Source organism: Telopea speciosissima, chromosome 9 (assembly GCF_018873765.1).
Source record: "Telopea speciosissima isolate NSW1024214 ecotype Mountain lineage chromosome 9, Tspe_v1, whole genome shotgun sequence".
Lineage (NCBI taxonomy): Eukaryota > Viridiplantae > Streptophyta > Magnoliopsida > Proteales > Proteaceae > Telopea > Telopea speciosissima.
The window spans coordinates 5,260,193-5,279,351 of NC_057924.1; the positions used below are offsets into that span (position 1 = coordinate 5,260,193).

The following is a 19,159-nucleotide window of genomic DNA, read 5'->3' on the forward strand; positions in this document are numbered from 1 at the left end:
TCATGGATTACATAAGGAGACCAACCAATGAATCGAATACGTTTTCAATTCAAAGTTCAAACGATACGAAACGGTCAAATCATGACTCGGTCACTAAAAAGACCAATACTAATATACTAGAGCTCTCTCAAAACGTATAATATAAATATGGAAGCTAGATGGCTCTTTAGTCTGTATCGTGAATTCGAAATAATAATAAGCATCTCAAAGAAGAAACTCAAAAATGGCATCTTTACATGCTTCGCCCATCCTCTCTTCTTCTTCTTGCAACAGAAGAATCATGGCTACACTCCAGACCCCGAAACGTGGAGCGGTTCAACTGAAAAACACTACCAGAAAAATGGTGGAGGGATTATTAAGCATGGCAGGCCAACATAAAACCACCCCTACCAACACTATAAGCGACGGAAAGGAATCTACATTGTCTACTGCCACCACCATCTCTGAGCTCTATCTAATAGCAGATACGGTGGCTGACAGAGTAGAGATGCACACCAACATCGGAGAGCAGCGAGACAACTGGAACACACTCCTCCTCACCTCCATCAACACCATCACCCTCACCGCCGCAGCCATGGCTGCTCTCTCTGCTGCAACAACTACAACTTCCTTTCTCCCTTTCCCACCTCTCAACCTATCTTCCACTCTCTTGTTCTCTGCAGCCGCAGGGATGATGGTGGTGATGAATAAGATCCAACCCTCCCAACTGGCAGAAGAGCAACGCAACGCTGCAAGGTTGTTCAAGCAACTCCATAAGGAGATCCAAACAACCCTTGCCATTGGGAAGACTCCAACGACAAGGGATGTAAAGGATGCCATGGAGAAGGTCTTGGCCCTCGATAGGGCCTACCCTCTTCCCTTACTTGGAGTCATGCTCGACAAGTTCCCCGAAACGGTGGAGCCCACTGTATGGTGGCCTTCACCTAATTCACCACGAGAACAGCATGATCAGCGAAAACGGGTTCTTGGGAATGGGTGGAGTGAGAAACTGGAGGAGGAGATGAGAGAGATTGTTAGGGTTTTGAAGAGAAAAGATGCTGAGGAATACAAGAGATTGGGGAAGTTGGCGTTGAACATAAATAAAATTCTAGCGATTTCAGGGCCTATACTAGCAGGCGTAGCAGCAGTTGGGTCTGCCTTTGCCTTTGTGGGGTCATCTCCTTCTCATCATCACGGCGGGAGTTTGGCGGTGAGTGTTGCTGCGGGAGCACTAGCGAGTGTAGTGAACACGTTGGAGCATGGAGGGCAAGTTGGAATGGTTTTCGAGATGTATAGGAATTCTGCTGGCTTCTTTAAACTACTTGAGGAATCCATTGAAGCCACCTTGAACCAAAAAAATGTGGAGAAGAGAGAAAATGGAGAATCCTTTGAATTGAAGGTCGCTCTGAGCTTGGGGAGAAGCTTATCGGAGCTCAGAGATCTTGCATCTTATGGTAGCAATAGTAGTAGTAGTAATAATAGTAGAGATGAAGAAGAGGTCAGCGACGAGTTTGCAAGCAAACTCTTCTGAGTTCTAATTTCTCATCTTCAACTGTTCCTAATTCTATTCTTTATTCTTTTCTGTATTTAGCTAATTAGCTAATTAACTAACATCTAATGATCAAATTGTAATTTCTGATCTTTCATTCATTCATTCATAAATTCGAGCTATTTGGATCGGCCATTACTTCTCCCCCTTAAATTAAAACCAAAATGCTCTTCCCTATCTGTCCAATTATTAAATTTCAGAAAACAAAATTTTAACATCAACGAGAATTTTGATGAGCAGCATTAATTACTGTCGCCAATCAATTGTTTAAAAAATAAGTAATTTTAATCCATCCTTATTTAGACGCAGTCATGCATGAATCATGGTGCCGAAGTGGCGGTCAAAAATTGGCTGCTGCAGTGCTGCCCGGGTTGCAGCTATGTTCCGGGTGCCCCAATTGTTGGCCCTGATTTAGAATCCAGAAATGTATTATGAAACTAAAACCTAAGAGGGTATTTGTGAACCTAGAGGGAAAAGTAATTATTCCAAGTTTGTGCCTACGATCCAGCAGGAGCATGGTTGCAGTCAGATTTTTTTCCGTGCCTGTGGAGGTCGTATTTCTCAAGATTTGGATCCTTTGCGGCCTGGCAGTTTTGGATCCTTTGTGGCCTAGGGTTGAGCGGCCATCGTACTACGCTCAATTCACAGGCCGTCATGTGGATTTGATGCAAGTCCAATGGTTAGTAGATGGCAACCTGGTATTTTTTAATTTTGAACGTAAGCTAGGAATTTTTTAATTTTGAATGGTAATTTTGAATTTTGAATCGATCTTATCTATACACTATTGGATTTGCATCAAATCCATGTGGCAACCTGTGAGTTGAGCACAACACTATGGTCGCAAATAATCGGATCCGGATCCTCTATTTTCGAACTGCCCCTACTGCCGTGCGTCCCAAACACAGCAAGGTGGCAAAGACGGCCTTACCCCGCTCGGGCAGGGGTAGGGTGGTCTTTTTGCCGCTACGCTGTGTCTAGCATGGCAAATAATCCAAATCCTGCTCAAGGTTCTTATGACGCAGTCACCCTGCGAGGTTGGTAAAACCATTGGAAAAATCTTTTGGTGTTTGTTTATGTTACGAGGTTGGTAAAACTTATGGGTCTCGCTTTCTTCTCTCTCTGGGTTTAACTCTTTGGACGTAGCATGCCGTAATTGGAAACCCTGCTCATTATCCAAATTAAAAACAAACCTCGTATTGCGTTAATAGTTTTCAATTTCTATCTCATAGAAAACCATTTTTTGCTTTGTGTAGCCCAATTCCATGTTGGGTGGTGGAAATTCTGCTTTCTATATGAACATCGCAGGCAATGCAACCATATACAATACATAAAAGTGTATACGTACTCCTACAGAATTATGTACAGTACACAAAAATGTATCTGCAGAAATAATGAACACATGAAATAAAGCAAGCACGTATAGGGGAGTCAATCGATCGGTCCGGTCCGGTTTTCTTCAGGCCTAATCGGTCCCCCAGTTGCCCACTACTTCAGGATGTCGCACTTTGATCGACCTGTTTAAGTGGTCGATCCTCCTAAGCTAGGCATGGTCTCATTTATAAACGGTCGATCGGATATCGATCTATAATCGGGCTTATACTAAACAGGCTATAAACGACAAACTCATACTAAATGTGCTACAATCGGGCTATGCAAGTTTAGTCCATAGAGCTCATAATGGGATTCAATTCTTTGTGATGAAACAAGAAGTTACTTAAAAGAATGTTCCTCTGATACGATTGAAAGAACTCACCCTCATAAACCGGTCTATAAGGGAAGGGAACCCAATATTATATATGTCCACATCTAATCTCTTATGGAACCGATGTAGGACTATTACACATAACATTACCCCACCCTTTAACTAGAATAAGATCCAAAATCAAACCAAACAACTTCTAAAATTAAAAACTCCCCATGAAATTTAAATACAAATCATATCAAATCAGCACAATTCAGAGATTGAACTATAGAACCATTTTTTTCCTACTAAACCCATTGAAAAAATCTTAATTCTCGCTTTTTGTGAGGTTAACAAAACCCATAAGCAAAAAAAAAAAAAAACTAATCTCTCTCTCTCTCTCTCAATCATTTTGATGTCATTGCAAGCGAATACCCAGTAATGAGAATGAGATGGATGATGGATGTGAACTCATCTGTTTCTTTCTACACCAAGGTCAAGCCGTATTGAGTTTGAGCCAAATCTCGACGGTGTGATCATGGACATTATTCTAAATATCAGGTATCATTTTTTATGTCTAATTTTTTCAATTGATTTTTATTTTTATTTTTATTTTGGTTTTTTTGGTTTTTTTAATCTAAAAGTGATCCATGAGACTTTAAAAGAGAGTCAAACCCATGATCTACAAAAAGATTTTTCACTCTACTTAGCAAGGCACCAACCAACTACACCAACAATTGTCTTCTCTTCTATTGATTTCAATGTCAATCTCTTCTTCCTTGACACGTTGGAAAATGTTTTAGTAGTTTGTCCGGTTACAAGACTCAAAATGAGAATTTTCGATGTAAATGCATTTAGATCACTTTTAACAAACAAAATAATTTAAGAGTGAGGGTTTAATACATAGCCAAAGTGAAATTTAGGGGCAAAACTAGGGTTGGATTCCTAATTGTATAATAGTGGGTTTTATGGAGGAGAGAGTGTGGTGGGTTCAAGATCCGCACTCTGCTTACTGCAGATCCTTTTCTCATATTTTAAACTTTAAAGTTGGGGTTGGTAGAGGTTCCTGAGTGACGGCATCATTGTTGGAAAACCAGGTTTTTTTTTAACTCAACTCATCTTTTGGAGAACCTGGTGACTCGGCCTAGTCAATGTGAGATTTTTTGTTTTAAATACAATAAAAAATACAAGAAATATGTCATTATTAGTTATTACATGGAGAGAGAGAGTTGAACACTATTGATCAATCAATGGCTTACCTTGGAAGGCAAGATGACCATTCATCAACTATCTAACTTAATGACAGTTTTTCTATCACTAAAAATGATATGTTTTATAGAGGGTGTGCATGGATATGCATGGAGGAATTTAATTGAATTTGAGTTTGAAAATTTGTGACATTGACAATTTAGACCATTTCTTTTACAGCCAATTGTTGTAATTCTCACATCATCTGTCTATTTATTGGCGCTAAGCCCATTTCTTTTAAATCCAATCTTTGTAATTCCCACATCATTTGTCCATTAGGCATGTTGAGGTTCTCAACACAGGACCTTCTAAATGATTTTTTTTTTCCCTTTAAACAAACACTACCAAATTAATTGAAAACAATAACATCGTTTTGTAAGTAAAAACTGTGTTACTAACACAAAACATGTATTTGAACCCTTGATAGAATTTTGTAGAATTCTGGACTGGTTGACTCGCTCATAGTCATATTACTACGTTCAAGCTCCTCTAGATTTAGAAGACAAAACCTTCTTTTACCTCCAAAATATAAAAAAGACTCACATTGGGTAGTTTTTGATCAGCAAACACTACTTAGACTCTTCCCTAGACACATATGTTTGGTTCTGTTTCAAATCAGGCCGGGTGGGTCTATTGGTTCTCAAGTGCAGTTTTTTACTTTTTGGGTTTAGGATTTTCTTTTAAAGGATTGTTCTCTCTTTGAGAGAGTTAGAGGGTTTTTCAGAGAAGTAGTGAAATCCTTCTATTGCTCAATTGTGGATGTAGCCTTTCTATTTGGGGGTGAACCACGTAAATCTTATCTTGTGCGTGTGTGCTTTCTCTTTCTCTTTGCATTTTCTTCTGCAAATCGCCATTCTAGGTATTGTTTTCTTAACAATTTGAACCTTTATTAATAGAATTTTGGACTAGTTGACTCACTCATAGTCAGATTACTATGTTCAAGCTCCACTAGATTTAGAAGACAAATCCTTCTTTTACTCCCCCCCCCAAAAAAAAAAAAACAAAGACAAATTCGTGCGTATGACCCACATTGGGTAGTTTTTGGGGATCCGCTCCTCACTAATGAGTCCACCATCCAGTGAGTGCCCAATTAGGAATCCGATGGCTGGGCTGGGCTAGCTGGCACACATTCCCAAACGTGCACCAGAATGTGTGCCAGCCGTTGGATGCCTCATTGAGCACTCATTGGGCGGATTCTTCATTGGAGAGGAGCCCGAACGCAGTTTTTGGTCAGTAAACATTACGTAGACTCTTACCTAAGCACATTTGATATCTAATGCTACCTCCTCCAACAACCAAATTATCCAAACCTATTTAAGCTTCTACCCAAAAAATAAAATCCATTTAAAATGAGAAGACGCACATTAATCTTAAGTTAGATTATCCATCTATATTTAGTTCAGTCTGTCATTCATAATCATCTATACATTATTAACAAAGTGAGCAAAATGTAATATGACAGACTTGGATGTGATTAATAAAAAAAATCCTTCAACATTTCATTATCGGGGAAAAGGAGAAAATTTTCCTCCACCAGGCTGGAACATTCATCGCATCAATCTATAGTTCACAAATCCTTATAGGATTTTAGTATGTTTTCTAAAACACCCTTCCAATACCTCTTACGTGCATCTGAGCTTGCCACGATGAATGAATTCCATGGCTAAAGAAAAACTCGGTCCCAAAGAAAATGACTGATAGTCTAACCCAACATCCCAAATCACTTGGAATGGATTCACATCCACTTTTTAATTTTTAATTTTTTTTTTTTTTGGGTTGATTAGCGAAGGCCTTGAACTCACTTCCACTCCTCCATGTGGGTATTGAATTGAAAAGTAGTAAAATTACAAATAAAAATTAAAAATTTTTTAAACCCACATGCATAAATATGGGGGTGTTCGTAAGAAAATTAATTACCTTTGTCTAGCACTTCTAAAAGATAATTCATTGGACAATTCACCTGGCTATGCAATTTTTCCACATAATAAAGTGAAGTGGGTAAAAAATGTTGTATATCGATCTATAAAATATTTTGGCTCAATCAAATGTCATTATAGTGGGTGGAACCAAATATTGGACTCATCCTCTTCCATCTTGGTTGTCTGAGTTCTTGTTCACATAAGTCGTCTTAGTTCGATCAATATGAAGGCGGGGAATCTCCTAAGTGTCCACTTGGGAATTGGGATGGAATCTCCCAGCATCGAGGGCATGGGAAGAGCGGTTCATACAATTAAGGGTGTCAATTTATAATCGGATTTTAAATAGACTGTTTTCAGTTCATTTTGATTTTAAAAAATGAAATTTCATTCAGCTTGATTAGGTTTTGGTTTTTAGACTAAAACCATTGGTTTTTATTGAATCAAATCAAATAGAGTGTAAATCGTATAAACTGAATCAAACCGAAGTTAAATCATATAAAATCTTACAACCATGTATTTTTGTTGAGCTGTGTGAAATTACTTACAACAAAAGGGCTTATAACTGTGCTTTTTTCCGCAGTAAAAAGTCAAACAATCCGTAGTAATAACCTATAGCTACGGATTACCTGTGGTTTTCAAACTGCAGGTACAAGTGTCGTCGCTACTTCTGTAACTACGGATATCCTACCACAAGAAAAGGGTACTCTATAGCTGTGGTTAAAATCAACAGCAAATCTATAGCTGCGGATGTTTAGATGCGGACTTTTCGCAGCAAGTCTATAGCGGTGGATGTTTAGATGCAGACTTTTCCGCAGCAAGTCTATAACTTCGGAGTTTTAGATGTGGACTTTTCCATAGCAAGTCTATAGCTGCAGATGTTTTAGATGCGCACTTTTCCACAAGAAATCTATAGCTGCGGATGTTTAGATGCGGACTTGTCCGCAGCAAGTCTATAGCTGCGGAGTTTTAGGTGCGGACTTTTCCACAGCACGTCTATAGCTGCGGATTTCTTTGATGCGGATTTTTCCACAACAAATCTATAGCTACGGATTTTTTGATGCATATTATTCCACAACAAATCTATAGCTACGGATTTTTTTATGCAGATTATTCCACAACAAATCTATAGCTGCGGATTTGTAGTTGCGAATGTTTTCGCAACAAATATAGCTTCAATTTTTTAGCTGCGGATATTTTCACTGCAAATCTATAACTGTGGATATTTTGATGCGGATTTTTTCCACAATAAAATTGTAGATGCAGATATTTAGCTGTGGATTTTCCTGTAATAAATTTATTACTGCAGATTTTAGCTGCAGAATTTTGTGGCTAAAAACTTGTGACTGCGATTTTCTAGTTACAGATTGTTGTGCTACGGATATTAGCTGCATATATATACACACACACACACCTATTTCTTGCATCCACATAATCCATTCAATACAAAATAGATAACAACTATTTATCATCCCAAATACATATAAATGCATAAATCTTGTATATCATCCCAATCACTTAAATTCAAAATACATAAAATTAAAATCATGTTCATCATCTGAATCACTTAAATTCAAAATAACTGATAAATTAACAATCTTACCCTATAAAACTCAACTCCAATAATTCATATTGTTTGCCCAAAAAAAAAAAAAATACTAGACTCGACTAGTAGTTGAATGCTCCTTGTTCGGATCTTGATTGGGTCCGTGCCTCCCAAGCCTTATACTATTAGGAAACTCTGCAATTGTCTTACCACCTCCTTGATTGACTAAATTTTGAGTTTGTTGGATAGTTCCTGTAATCAATAGTAACAAAATTAATAGTTAACAATCATTTAATAAATACGGATGACTAAACCATAAATTGTATATCAGTTTACCTTATTGAGATGAAGAAGCATTACGACTCGCTATAGAAGAGTGATTCCCTTGTAGTGTTGACTCATCGTGACCACTATAGAGATTAAGTACCTATCACACAAATGTAGATAACCAATGATTATTCTCAAAGTAAATAACAGTTAAAAATAAAAAGAGAAAATTATCAGCACCACCCCCTGACGTTTACCTATATTTTAAAGCACACCCACTGACTACATTATATCAATTGTTACCCATTTTGACCCATAATCTCTGAAGTTTAATTATTCAGCTTAGTTTTTTGTATGCGATTCTCGGTATGACTAAGCCTATTCTTGGATCATTTTTCTTTCTCAAACATTAATTTCACAGAGATTATAGGTCCAATTCTTGAAATTAAAATTTTGATACAAAGTAATAGCTGTAAAATAAAAGGGGGCAACAAAAGTACCCTGCCGCTGGACATAAACTTTAACAAGAACATAAATATGTTAAGGTGTGTTTGGAAGGCATTTCAACCCTTAATTTGCAAAACGATATGCAGGTGTCAATTAGAATACAGATGAAGGCATCTCAAGCAATGTTTAAACACTGGATCAGACATCAGATCAGCAGTCCAACCTTTGTTAGTAAATTTGGGAATAACTGGCCAAAAAAAGACATCATAACTCTCTCTCCCCCCCCCCCCCCAGTGCATGTCTGAGAGAGTGTAAGGAAATATGGTAGGCTGAGAAGAGAGTCGGGGACCAACAGAATGAGGAAGGAAGAATCAGCAGAGGATGGTGGGGTTGCTAAGATTTAAGGAGAAGAGACAAAACAGGCTTTTCTTCCAAGCACCTTGAGAACAGAATAAGGAAGTACAATGCTGGGAAGGGCCCTTTAATGAAGGGTGTCAACTGGAAGAAAAAACTGAAGAGTAATTGTCTTTCTTAATCAAATTTTTATAAATGAAAAGATCTACCGACGCAGGGTAGAGTACAGAGCAAACTTGGGTGGGGGTGTTTAAGAGAGATCTACCAGATAACTACAGCTTATGATTAGAATGATCTTTCAAATAACTTCAGCTTATGACCCATAAAGGAATGAGGTCATCATTCAGGCAAGTCAGCAACAAAATTTCCTCCTTTGTATCCCCCAAAATGAAATGCATTTTGTCTATGAAAGAATCATCCTTGGATTATATTGCTAACAGAAGAAGAATTAAAAATAAAAAGGATGAGACAAGCGTTGCAGGGTAGAGACCCCAACCATCAAAACCTTTGCTGAAACAGTAGGTAGATGTGTGCCTCTGTGTGTGTGTGTGTGAGAGAGAGAGAGAACACTATGAAATTCCCAGGACTAACAACCAAGGCATGGTACATGCATCCTCTTTTTACTTCTAATTTGGAGCTTATAGGAACCATACTCTAATCACAAAATTACATTCATGATGCATTGCAACTTCAATGTACAAAACAGTCATGAACAGTATGGAATAATCATATTCTTATACCCATGGCATTTGCAATCCTAAAAATGCTTTTCCAATGATCACGTTTTGGGAGTGTTTCAATGCTTGGAGCCTTCAATATGTCTAATTAAACAAAAGACAATTTGCCTTCTATCTCCACATTCTTTTTTCAGGTATACAATTGTGTAAAAATTTTGTTCAAGGGTGACTATAACAATACCATCCAAACCACATGCCGCAAACCAACTTAATATTTTGTTCCATATATATATCCTCAAAGAATAGCTGAAATCCTGATCTCCGTGTGCAATGGTTTTTCTAATATATCCTTCATTATCTTTTCCTATTCACAATTGATCAAGGACAAACAGATGAGTTTAAAACTACCAAAAAGTTCATTCTTACTTCTGTTCTATTTTTACTCTTTTTGATGCCATGTGCCTAGCAATTTGTCATTACCTGGGATCAAACATCTAAATTACAACACTGAGCAGCATTGTATCAATGCCAACAAGCAGACAATGAATCAACTATGGGTATATGTATATTTTAACCCTAATCAAACAAAGAGCTATTTCTTAATAAGCCTACCTAACAAAGAGCAATCATCCCTTAATAACAGAGAAGCTAGCTTATAGACTCATTGGATTAAAATGACATTCTTTTGTTATTTTCTATATCTTTTCAAAAATTAAAATGTAACCTTCTGCTCTCAAATTTTCAGAGAAACATAAGACAGTGGCTGTGCTTTTTTTTTTCTTTCCCTTCTACTATTATTGTGAAATGACTCTCCGGCTGCATGCTATATTGGAGATTCCCTAACTGACTAAGGGCTAAAAATCGATTACAGTTTACAGGTCCAAAATTTCACAACAAAATATGTAAACCAAAGGCTAAACAAACAAAACGCATACACACACACACACACAGCTATATATATAGTTGTCACAGTGGTGGAGAATGGGGAGAATAGGAGTGTGGGACAGAGGCAGCTATTATGTCTTGGAAGAGCCTTACTAAAGAGAAGCAGCATTCTAGTTTTAGATGAAGCCACACCCTCTGTTCACTCTGCAACTGATGGTGTGATTCAGAAGGTCGTAAGCTGGGAGTTCAAAGATCCTAAAGTTGTACATACGATTATAGACAGTGATCTTGTTCTAGTTCTCAGTGAAAGTAAGCTTTAATTGACCAGGTAAAAAATTGAAATTGAACAAATGAAAAAGCAGACATTTAAATTAGTAATTGATTCTATTTTAGCAAACAAAAAAAATTTAACTTATTCTTCTGTGAGCAGGTAGGGTAGTGGAATATGATACACCTGCTAAATTGCTAAAACAAGCGGAATCATTCTTCTACAAGCTAATAAAGGAGTACTCTCTAAGATCACGAAACTTCCTCAGCAAATCCAAAAATCAAAATGCAGGTTTGATTTCTTAGAATCTACAAATCTCAGAATTTAAACCAACGAAAGGAGTACCTGGTAGCTTGTGAGAGTCTCCAAGAACAGTCCGACAAGAGCAATTTTTCCACAGATTGCAGATAAAACTCTGGTAAGGAATTTGCAAAAATAAAAATGTTAGTATTCGTTCAAAATCAGAGAGAGAGAGAGAGAAAAAATTTTTACCCGAGACAATAATGAGTCTCCAATCGAGTTCCAAAAAAGCCACCGAACAAGAAATCCTACAGGTTTGTGCTAGAACTATTTTCTCTCGGAGGAAATTTGCATAAAACTAATCTAGGGAAAGTGAGCGACAGGCAGAAAAACAGAGAGAAGGAGTGAAAGAGAACTCTCAAACGATTGAGAAGATTGAGAAAACTATCTCTTAAGTAAACCAGAGGAGATTTAGTAGGGATGAAAGTGGAAGTCGGAGATAATGAACGGATTTCGCGGGAAGATGGATGCATCGTGTACGTTGGGCTGTAGAAGAGATCGAATTTGAGCGGGGAAATACAAGAGGAAGCGGGCTGAGGAAGGAAACTCAAAGGGTAAATTGAGTTTATCAAACTAGAATGAGATCTCCCAATAAAAAAAACCACTAAGAGAATGAGATCGTGCTATTAACCTACCACCGTGTACTGGGATTTACTTACCCAAAAAAATTCGTTAGGATGGGTATTTGGATTTACTTAACCAAAAAAATTAATTAAAAAGCAGGTACATGGATTTAGTAATGTATCGGTCTCGACACCGATCTAGATCGGTCTGTAACGGTTTCGATCGGATAGATATAGCCCTGTATTCTTCCAAAAATCAGATTTTTTTTTATATTTTTACCCTTGTTCTTACCGATCTGCTTATATGGATTGGTCAGGGTGTCAAAATCAAACCGAAATCGTTTAACGAAGCCAAATCGAACCCTTTAAGCCGTGAAACCGTTTAATAAAAGGTTCGGTTATGGTTTAAAAATTGAGGCAATTTAGTTAAACGGCTTGAGCCGAAGTGAACCGTTTAAAATTGAAACATTAAACCGTTTAATAAATGGTTCAGTTATGGTTTCAAAAGTGAGACCGTTTATTTAAACAGTTTGAACGAAACCAAACCATTTAACCGAAACTAGACCGTTTAACACACTTAGGAATCAATATTGGTCTCCACCGGTATCGATACGAATCAGCCAATCCGATACCAATTCCACAAACGATGGCTGGGTATGGGAATTCAAAAAGGTATAAGCATTTGTTTTTATGGGTAGAAAGGTATATACAACTTTATCGATGTAAAGGTATAAGCAACTTTAAGGGTGTAAATCGATTTGGATTTTGAGATTCAAACTTAAACCGAATTGATCGGTACAGTTCGACTTGATTTTTATTCGATTCTGAACATCAGTTCTTATACGATTCAGCTTGGTTCCTATACTCTAATATACAATATATAAAATAATATATTATACTATAATATTATAATATAGTATATATTATTATTATTATAATATCTAAAAATAATATTAATATGTATACTATATATATATCTATATTATAATGTATTGATTTTTTTTTGGTAGAGTATAATGTATTAATATACTATAATATATTAAGGGGAAAGAGAGCGCTACCTGGTCCGGTCCAGCGTGTGGACCCTGCACCCAGACACAGGGCGTGTCGCGTCCTCAAGGATTTTCGCCTTTCATGGGGACGAGGCGTTCATTTCATGTGGCACTGTGTCTAGATGTAGGGGCCTTGCCCCGCATGTGACTAGGTAGAATTATTTCTCCCTGTATTAATATATTATAATAAACTAGTATCCAAAATATGTTTGGATTTGGTTCTGAAATTCAGTTTGACTTATTCGGTCTGGTTTCAGTTTTGGTTCTGGTACGAATTGACACCCTTACACAACTAGGCAAAAGATCTACACATGTACGCACACCCTTACAAAAAGTGAGGGCTCTACAAGTTTTTTTTTTTTTTAATTTGGGAGAGGATTTTCACATAGACGGTGTGGAGAGGAATCTGCACACTACACCAATATGTGTTTTAAAAAAAGTATTATTTATATGAGACCCACATTTTTAGAAATAAATAAATAAATAAAAAATGCATGGGGGAATTCCTCCACCGTGTAAAAATAATAAACGAAAATTTCAGCTATCACAACCACATTCCTCCACTATTTATATACGTTGTCGTAGACCTACCTTTAATGGCGGTCTTCGGCAACCGCTACCATAGACATCCGCTAAAGTATATTATTTGATAGTTAGAGAAATTAGGGCTGACAAGTTGGGAGATAAATATAGTTATCGTAGTTTTAAATACCGCATCAATAAATATCTCATATAACTACGATTTTTAAGATTATGTTTCTGCAATTGTAAGGTCCTCTATTATTGTGATGTTAAATACCGCATCAATAAGTATCTCATATAACTAAGATTTTATTTCCACCGCTATAAGGTCCTCTATTATAGCGATTTTTAATACCTTAGCCATAAGTATCCCCTATTACTACACTTGTTAACTACAGTTTTGTGTCCGTAGTTATAGGTTCCGCTTTTTACTACGATTTTGAATCCCGCAATAATAAGTATCTCATATTACTGCAATTTTGTTTCCACAGTTATAGGGGTCATCTGTTACTGCGGTTTTAAATATCATAGCAATAAGTATCATATACTATTGAGACTTTTAACTGCGGATTGGTTTTTGCAGTTACAGGGTCCTCTGTGGCTGCGGTAATTAAAACTGCAGCAATAAGTACCCCATTGTACTGCAATTTTTAACTGCGGTTTTGTTTCTGCAGTTACAGGGTCCTCTGTTGCTATAGTCTTAAATACCATAGTAATAAGTATCTCATATTACTGCGATTTTTAACTACGGTTTTGTGTCCACAGTTACAGTATCCTCTATTGTTGCGATTTTAAATACCACAGTAATAAAAATATCATATTATTGCGATTTATAACTACGATTTTGTTTCTATAGTTAGAGGGTCCTTTGTTACTGCGGTTTTAAAAACCGCAGTAATACGTATTCTATATTACTATGATTGTTGACTGCACTTTTGTTTTCACAATTATAAAGGCATTTGTTAATGCGGTTTGTAAATACTGCAGCAATAAGTATCCCATGTTACTGCACAAGAAGAAACCGCAGTTACAGGACATTTATAGTTGCGGTTTTATAAAACCGTAGTTAACTATGTGTAGCTAAAAGTGTATTTTGTTGTAAGAATCTTTAATGATTTATAATTTCTTTCCAAACCATTTTGTTGTGATAGCTAGGTTAGTTCCACTTAAACTAAATTACGGGACTGTATATGATCTAATTAAATGAAACTAATAAATATAGAAACCAAATTAAGAAAATAGAATCTATTTAATTTGGTTTCTATTTTAAAGTTATGAAAATTATTCGGTTTCAATTCGTACAGTGTATTCTGAATATAAAAAAAAAAAATCAAAACCAAACAAAAAAAAATTTTGAAACCAAACCTATCAACACCCTTGCATATTTTTTTTAAAGACATAGATACATAAATTAATCATTGTGTCATCATTTTATTGTCTTATTATGTATCCATCTTTTCTTGGCATCCAAACATAGCTTTTTTTTCCTTGTCAGTATAATGCTTATGATTTACGAATGAGAAGAAAAATTACAAGTTCTAAGCCGGGGATAGACGATCCAAAGCATATTAAAACTTTGGTCTATTATCTGTCCACGTCCACGTTCGAGGCTGGATCAAGGTACCATTCTCAAACGCCAGATCCCACACAAATAGAATTCACTCACTCTCTTGAATTCCATCTAGACAGTATCTAACATATAAGAATAATTCTCATACGAGAACCAGAAGCATTCTCGTCCAAATTCTGGAACAATAATGCTCGCGCGCTAGACAAGACTTTTGGAATCTAGAGACTGTGTTGCGTGGAATCAGAATAAACGAACCTAGTAAAAACGTAAGCCCATCAGCCAATCCAAACCATCACTTTAAGCGTGTAAGAAATAGTAAAACCAAGAATCTTTCTAGTCATATTTTATCATGGGAAAAGTTCCTCGCGCTTAAGCAGCATAACATAGGCCGGTTTACAGCAAATCCCGTTTAGTTCTAATCCAATGGCTGAAAATCATGGATTAGATAAGGAGACCCATGGATCGAATACGTTTTCAATTCAAAGTTCAAACGATATGAAACGGTCAAATCATGACTCGGTCACTAAAAAGACCAATACTAATATACTAGAGCTCTCTCAAAACGTATAATATAAATATGGAAGATGGCTCTTTAGTCTGTATCGTGAATTCGAAATAATAATAAGCATCTCAAAGAATAGAAGAAACCCATCTATGGCGTCTTTACATGCTTCGCCCCTTCTCTCTTCTTCTTCTTCTTCTTGTAACAGAAGAATCATGGCTACACTCCAGACCCCGAAATGTGGAGCGGTTCAACTGAAGAACACTACCAGAAACATGGTGAAGGGATTATTAAGCATGGCAAGCCAACATAAAACCCCTAACAACACCAGATCCACCACCACCACTATAAGAGACGAAAAGGAATCTACATTGTCTACTGCCACCACCATCTCTGAGCTCTACCTAATAGCAGATGCGGTGGCTGACAGAGTAGAGATGCACACCAACATGGGTGAGCAGCGAGACAACTGGAACACCCTCCTCCTCACCTCCATCAATGCCATCACCCTCACCGCCGCAGCCATGGCTGCTCTCTCTGCTGCAACAACTACAACTTCCTTTCTCCCTTTCCCACCTCTCAACCTATCTTCCACTCTCTTGTTCTCTGCAGCCGCAGGGATGATGGTGGTGATGAATAAGATCCAACCCTCCCAACTGGCAGAAGAGCAACGCAACGCTGCAAGGTTGTTCAAGCAACTCCATAGGGAGATCCAAACAACCCTTGCCATTGGGAAGACTCCAACGGCAAGGGATGTAAAGGATGCCATGGACAAGGTCTTGGCCCTCGATAGGGCCTACCCTCTTCCCTTACTTGGAGTCATGCTCGACAAGTTCCCCAAAACGGTGGAGCCCACTGTGTGGTGGCCTTCACCTTCATCAACTTCACCTAATTCACCACGAGAACAGCATGATCAGCGAAAACGGGTTCTTGGGAATGGGTGGAGTGAGAAACTGGAGGAGGAGATGAGAGAGATTGTTAGGGTTTTGAAGAGAAAGGATGCTGAGGAATATAAGAGATTGGGGAAGTTGGCGTTGAACATAAATAAAATTTTAGCGATTTCAGGGCCTATACTAGCAGGCGTAGCAGCAGTTGGGTCTGCCTTTGCCTTTGTGGGGTCATGTCCTTCTCATCATCACGGCGGGGGTTTGGATTTAGGTTTGGCGGTGAGTGTTGCTGCGGGAGCACTAGCGAGTGTAGTGAACACGTTGGAGCATGGATGGCAAGTTGGAATGGTTTTCGAGATGTATAGGAATTCTGCTGGCTTCTTTAAACTACTTGAGGAATCCATTGAAGCCACCTTGAACCAAAAAGATGTGGAGAAGAGAGAAAATGGAGAGTCCTTCGAATTGAAGCTGGCTCTCAACTTGGGGAGAAGCCTATCGGAGCTCAGGGATCTTGCATCTTCTGGTAGTAATAGTAGAGATGAAGAAGAAGTCAGCGACGAGTTTGCAAGCAAACTCTTCTGAGTTCTAATTTCTCATCTTCTATTGTTCATAATTCCATTCTTTATTCTTTTATGTAATTAGCTAATTAGCTAATTAACTAACATCTAATGATCAAATTGTAGTTTCTGATCTTCCATTCATTCATTCATTTTAGCTCTTTGGATCGGCCATTAATTCTTCCCCTTAAATTAAAACCAAAATGCTCTTCCCTATCTGCCCAATTATTAAATTTCAGAAAACAAAAATTTTAACATCAACGAGAATCTTGATGAGCAACATTAATTACTCTAGCCAATCAATTGTTTAAAAAATAAGTTTTATTTTAATACATCCCTATTTAGACGCAGTCATGCATGAATCATGGTGCTGAAGTAGCTGTCAAAAATTGGCTGCTGCAGTGCTGCCCGGGTTGCAGCTATGTTCCTGCAGCCTCAATTGAAATTCAAAAGGGTATTATGGAACTAAAACCTAAGAGGGTATTTGTGAACCCAAAGGGGAAAGTAATTATTCCAAGTTTGCGCCTACGATCCAGCAGGAGCATGGTTGTAACCTCAGCCAAATTTTTTCCATGCTTGTGAGGGACATAATCCTCAAATTTGGATCCTCTGCGGCCTGGGATCCAGATCCTCTACTGCCGAGCTGCTCAGCAGGACCGTGCTGCCTAGACACGGTGCTGCGTGCAATAACCGCCTTTACCCCCACTCGGGCAAGGTGCTTGGGCAGGGTTAAGGCGGACATTACACACAGCATGGTCCTGTCGGGCAGCTCGGCAGTAGAGGATCCAAATTGCTGTGGTCTGGCAATTTTGGATCCTTTGTGGCCAAGGGTTGAGCGGCCATCATGTTGCACTCAATTCACAGGCCGTCATGTGGATTTGATGCAAGTCCAATGATTGGTAGATGACAACCTAGTATTTTTTAATTTTGAGTGTAAGCTTGGAATTTTTTTAATTTTGAATGGTAATTTTGAATGATAATTTTGAATTTTAAATTTTGAATCGATCCCATCTATAAACCATTGAATTTACATCAAATCCATATGGCATCCAGTGAGTTGAGCAACTTGAGCACAGCACTATGGCCGCTCAACCCCAGGCTGCAAATAATCGGATCCGGATCCTCTACTTTCAAGTTGGCCCTACTGCCGTATGCCCCAAACACAGCAAGGTGGTAAAGACCGCCTTACCCCACTCGGGTAGGGGTAGGGCGATCTTTTCGCTGCCTCGCTGTGTCTAAGGTGCACACGGTAATAGGGACAGCACGGCAGATAATCCAAATCCTGCTCAAGGTTCTTATGACGCAGTCACCCTGCGAGGTTGGTAAAACCATTGGAAAAATCTTTTGGTGTTTGTTTATGTTACGAGGTTGGTAAAACTTATGGGTCTCGCTTTCTTCTCTCTCTGGGTATAACTCTTTGGACGTAGCATGCCGTAATTGGAAAACCTGCTCATTATCCAAATTAAAAACACACCTTGTTTTGGGTTAATAGTTTTCAATTTCTATCTCATAGAAAACCATTTTTTGCTTTGTGTAGCCCAATTCCATCTTGGGTGGTGGAAACTATGCTTTCTATATGAACATCGCATGCAACCATATACAATACATAAAATTGTATACGTACGCCTACAGAATTATGTACAGCATACAAAAATGTCTGTGCAGAAATAATGAACACATGAAATAAAGCAAGCACGTATAGGGGTGTCAATCGATGGGTCCGATCCGGTCCGGTTTTGGTCAGGCCTAATCGGTCTCCCGGTCACCGGCCTCCTACTTCAGGATCTCACACCCTGGTCAACCCATTTAAGTAGTCGATCCTCGTAAGCTAGGCATGGTCTCATTTATAATCGGTCGGACGGATATCGATCTACACTCGGGTTTATACTAAACGGGCTATAAACGACAAGCTCATAAATGGGTTACAATCGGATTATGCAAGTTTAGTCCATACAGCTCATAATGGGATTCAATTCTTTATGCCAAAACAAGAACTTACTTAAGAGAATGTTCTTCACTGGGCTAATAGATAATCCCTAAATAAATATCAAATTTATTTGGAACTCTATGGCCCTCAATCTCAATGGAGATACATATGATGGCATTTCGAACAATATAAATGGTCTTGATTATATGCTCTGTTTATTTTAGTCCATCAACTTCATAATGCAATAATATACAATTATCAATTCTATGTTTTTAATCGTCCCATAGCCTTTTTCTATAGCTGCTGAGATAATGCAAGCTGATAAATTAATCAAGCAGATTAATAAAAGATATATTTGAATACATGTTCTAAAACTTAACTCTAAATGGAAGGAGAAAAAACGGGTAATAATGAAGATAGATTTTTAAGATTTACAAAGGTAAGTAGGAGATATTTAAGGAG

General features: G+C 37.9%; 2 protein-coding genes across 2 annotated transcripts; both read left to right on the forward strand.

The window, feature by feature from the left end:
• The first annotated feature begins 223 nt into the window (after window positions 1-223).
• LOC122640288 (probable F-box protein At4g22030) lies at window positions 224-1,510 on the forward strand. The gene has a single exon (XM_043833439.1). It carries the CDS (start codon window positions 224-226, stop codon window positions 1,508-1,510), a length of 1,287 nt encoding a protein of 428 aa, XP_043689374.1.
• Window positions 1,511-15,496: 13,986 nt separating this feature from the next.
• Window positions 15,497-16,856, forward strand: LOC122640912 (probable F-box protein At4g22030). The gene has a single exon (XM_043834195.1). The coding sequence runs from the start codon at window positions 15,542-15,544 to the stop codon at window positions 16,793-16,795; it is 1,254 nt and encodes a 417-aa protein (XP_043690130.1). The 5' UTR covers window positions 15,497-15,541; the 3' UTR covers window positions 16,796-16,856.
• The last annotated feature ends 2,303 nt before the right edge of the window (window positions 16,857-19,159 follow it).

What these genes read in the sequence shown, in the direction of transcription:
- LOC122640288 (XM_043833439.1), top strand. Translation starts at nt 224, where the DNA reads ATGGCATCTTTACATGCTTCGCCCATCCTCTCTTCTTCTTCTTGCAAC.
- LOC122640912 (XM_043834195.1), top strand. Translation starts at nt 15,542, where the DNA reads ATGGCTACACTCCAGACCCCGAAATGTGGAGCGGTTCAACTGAAGAAC.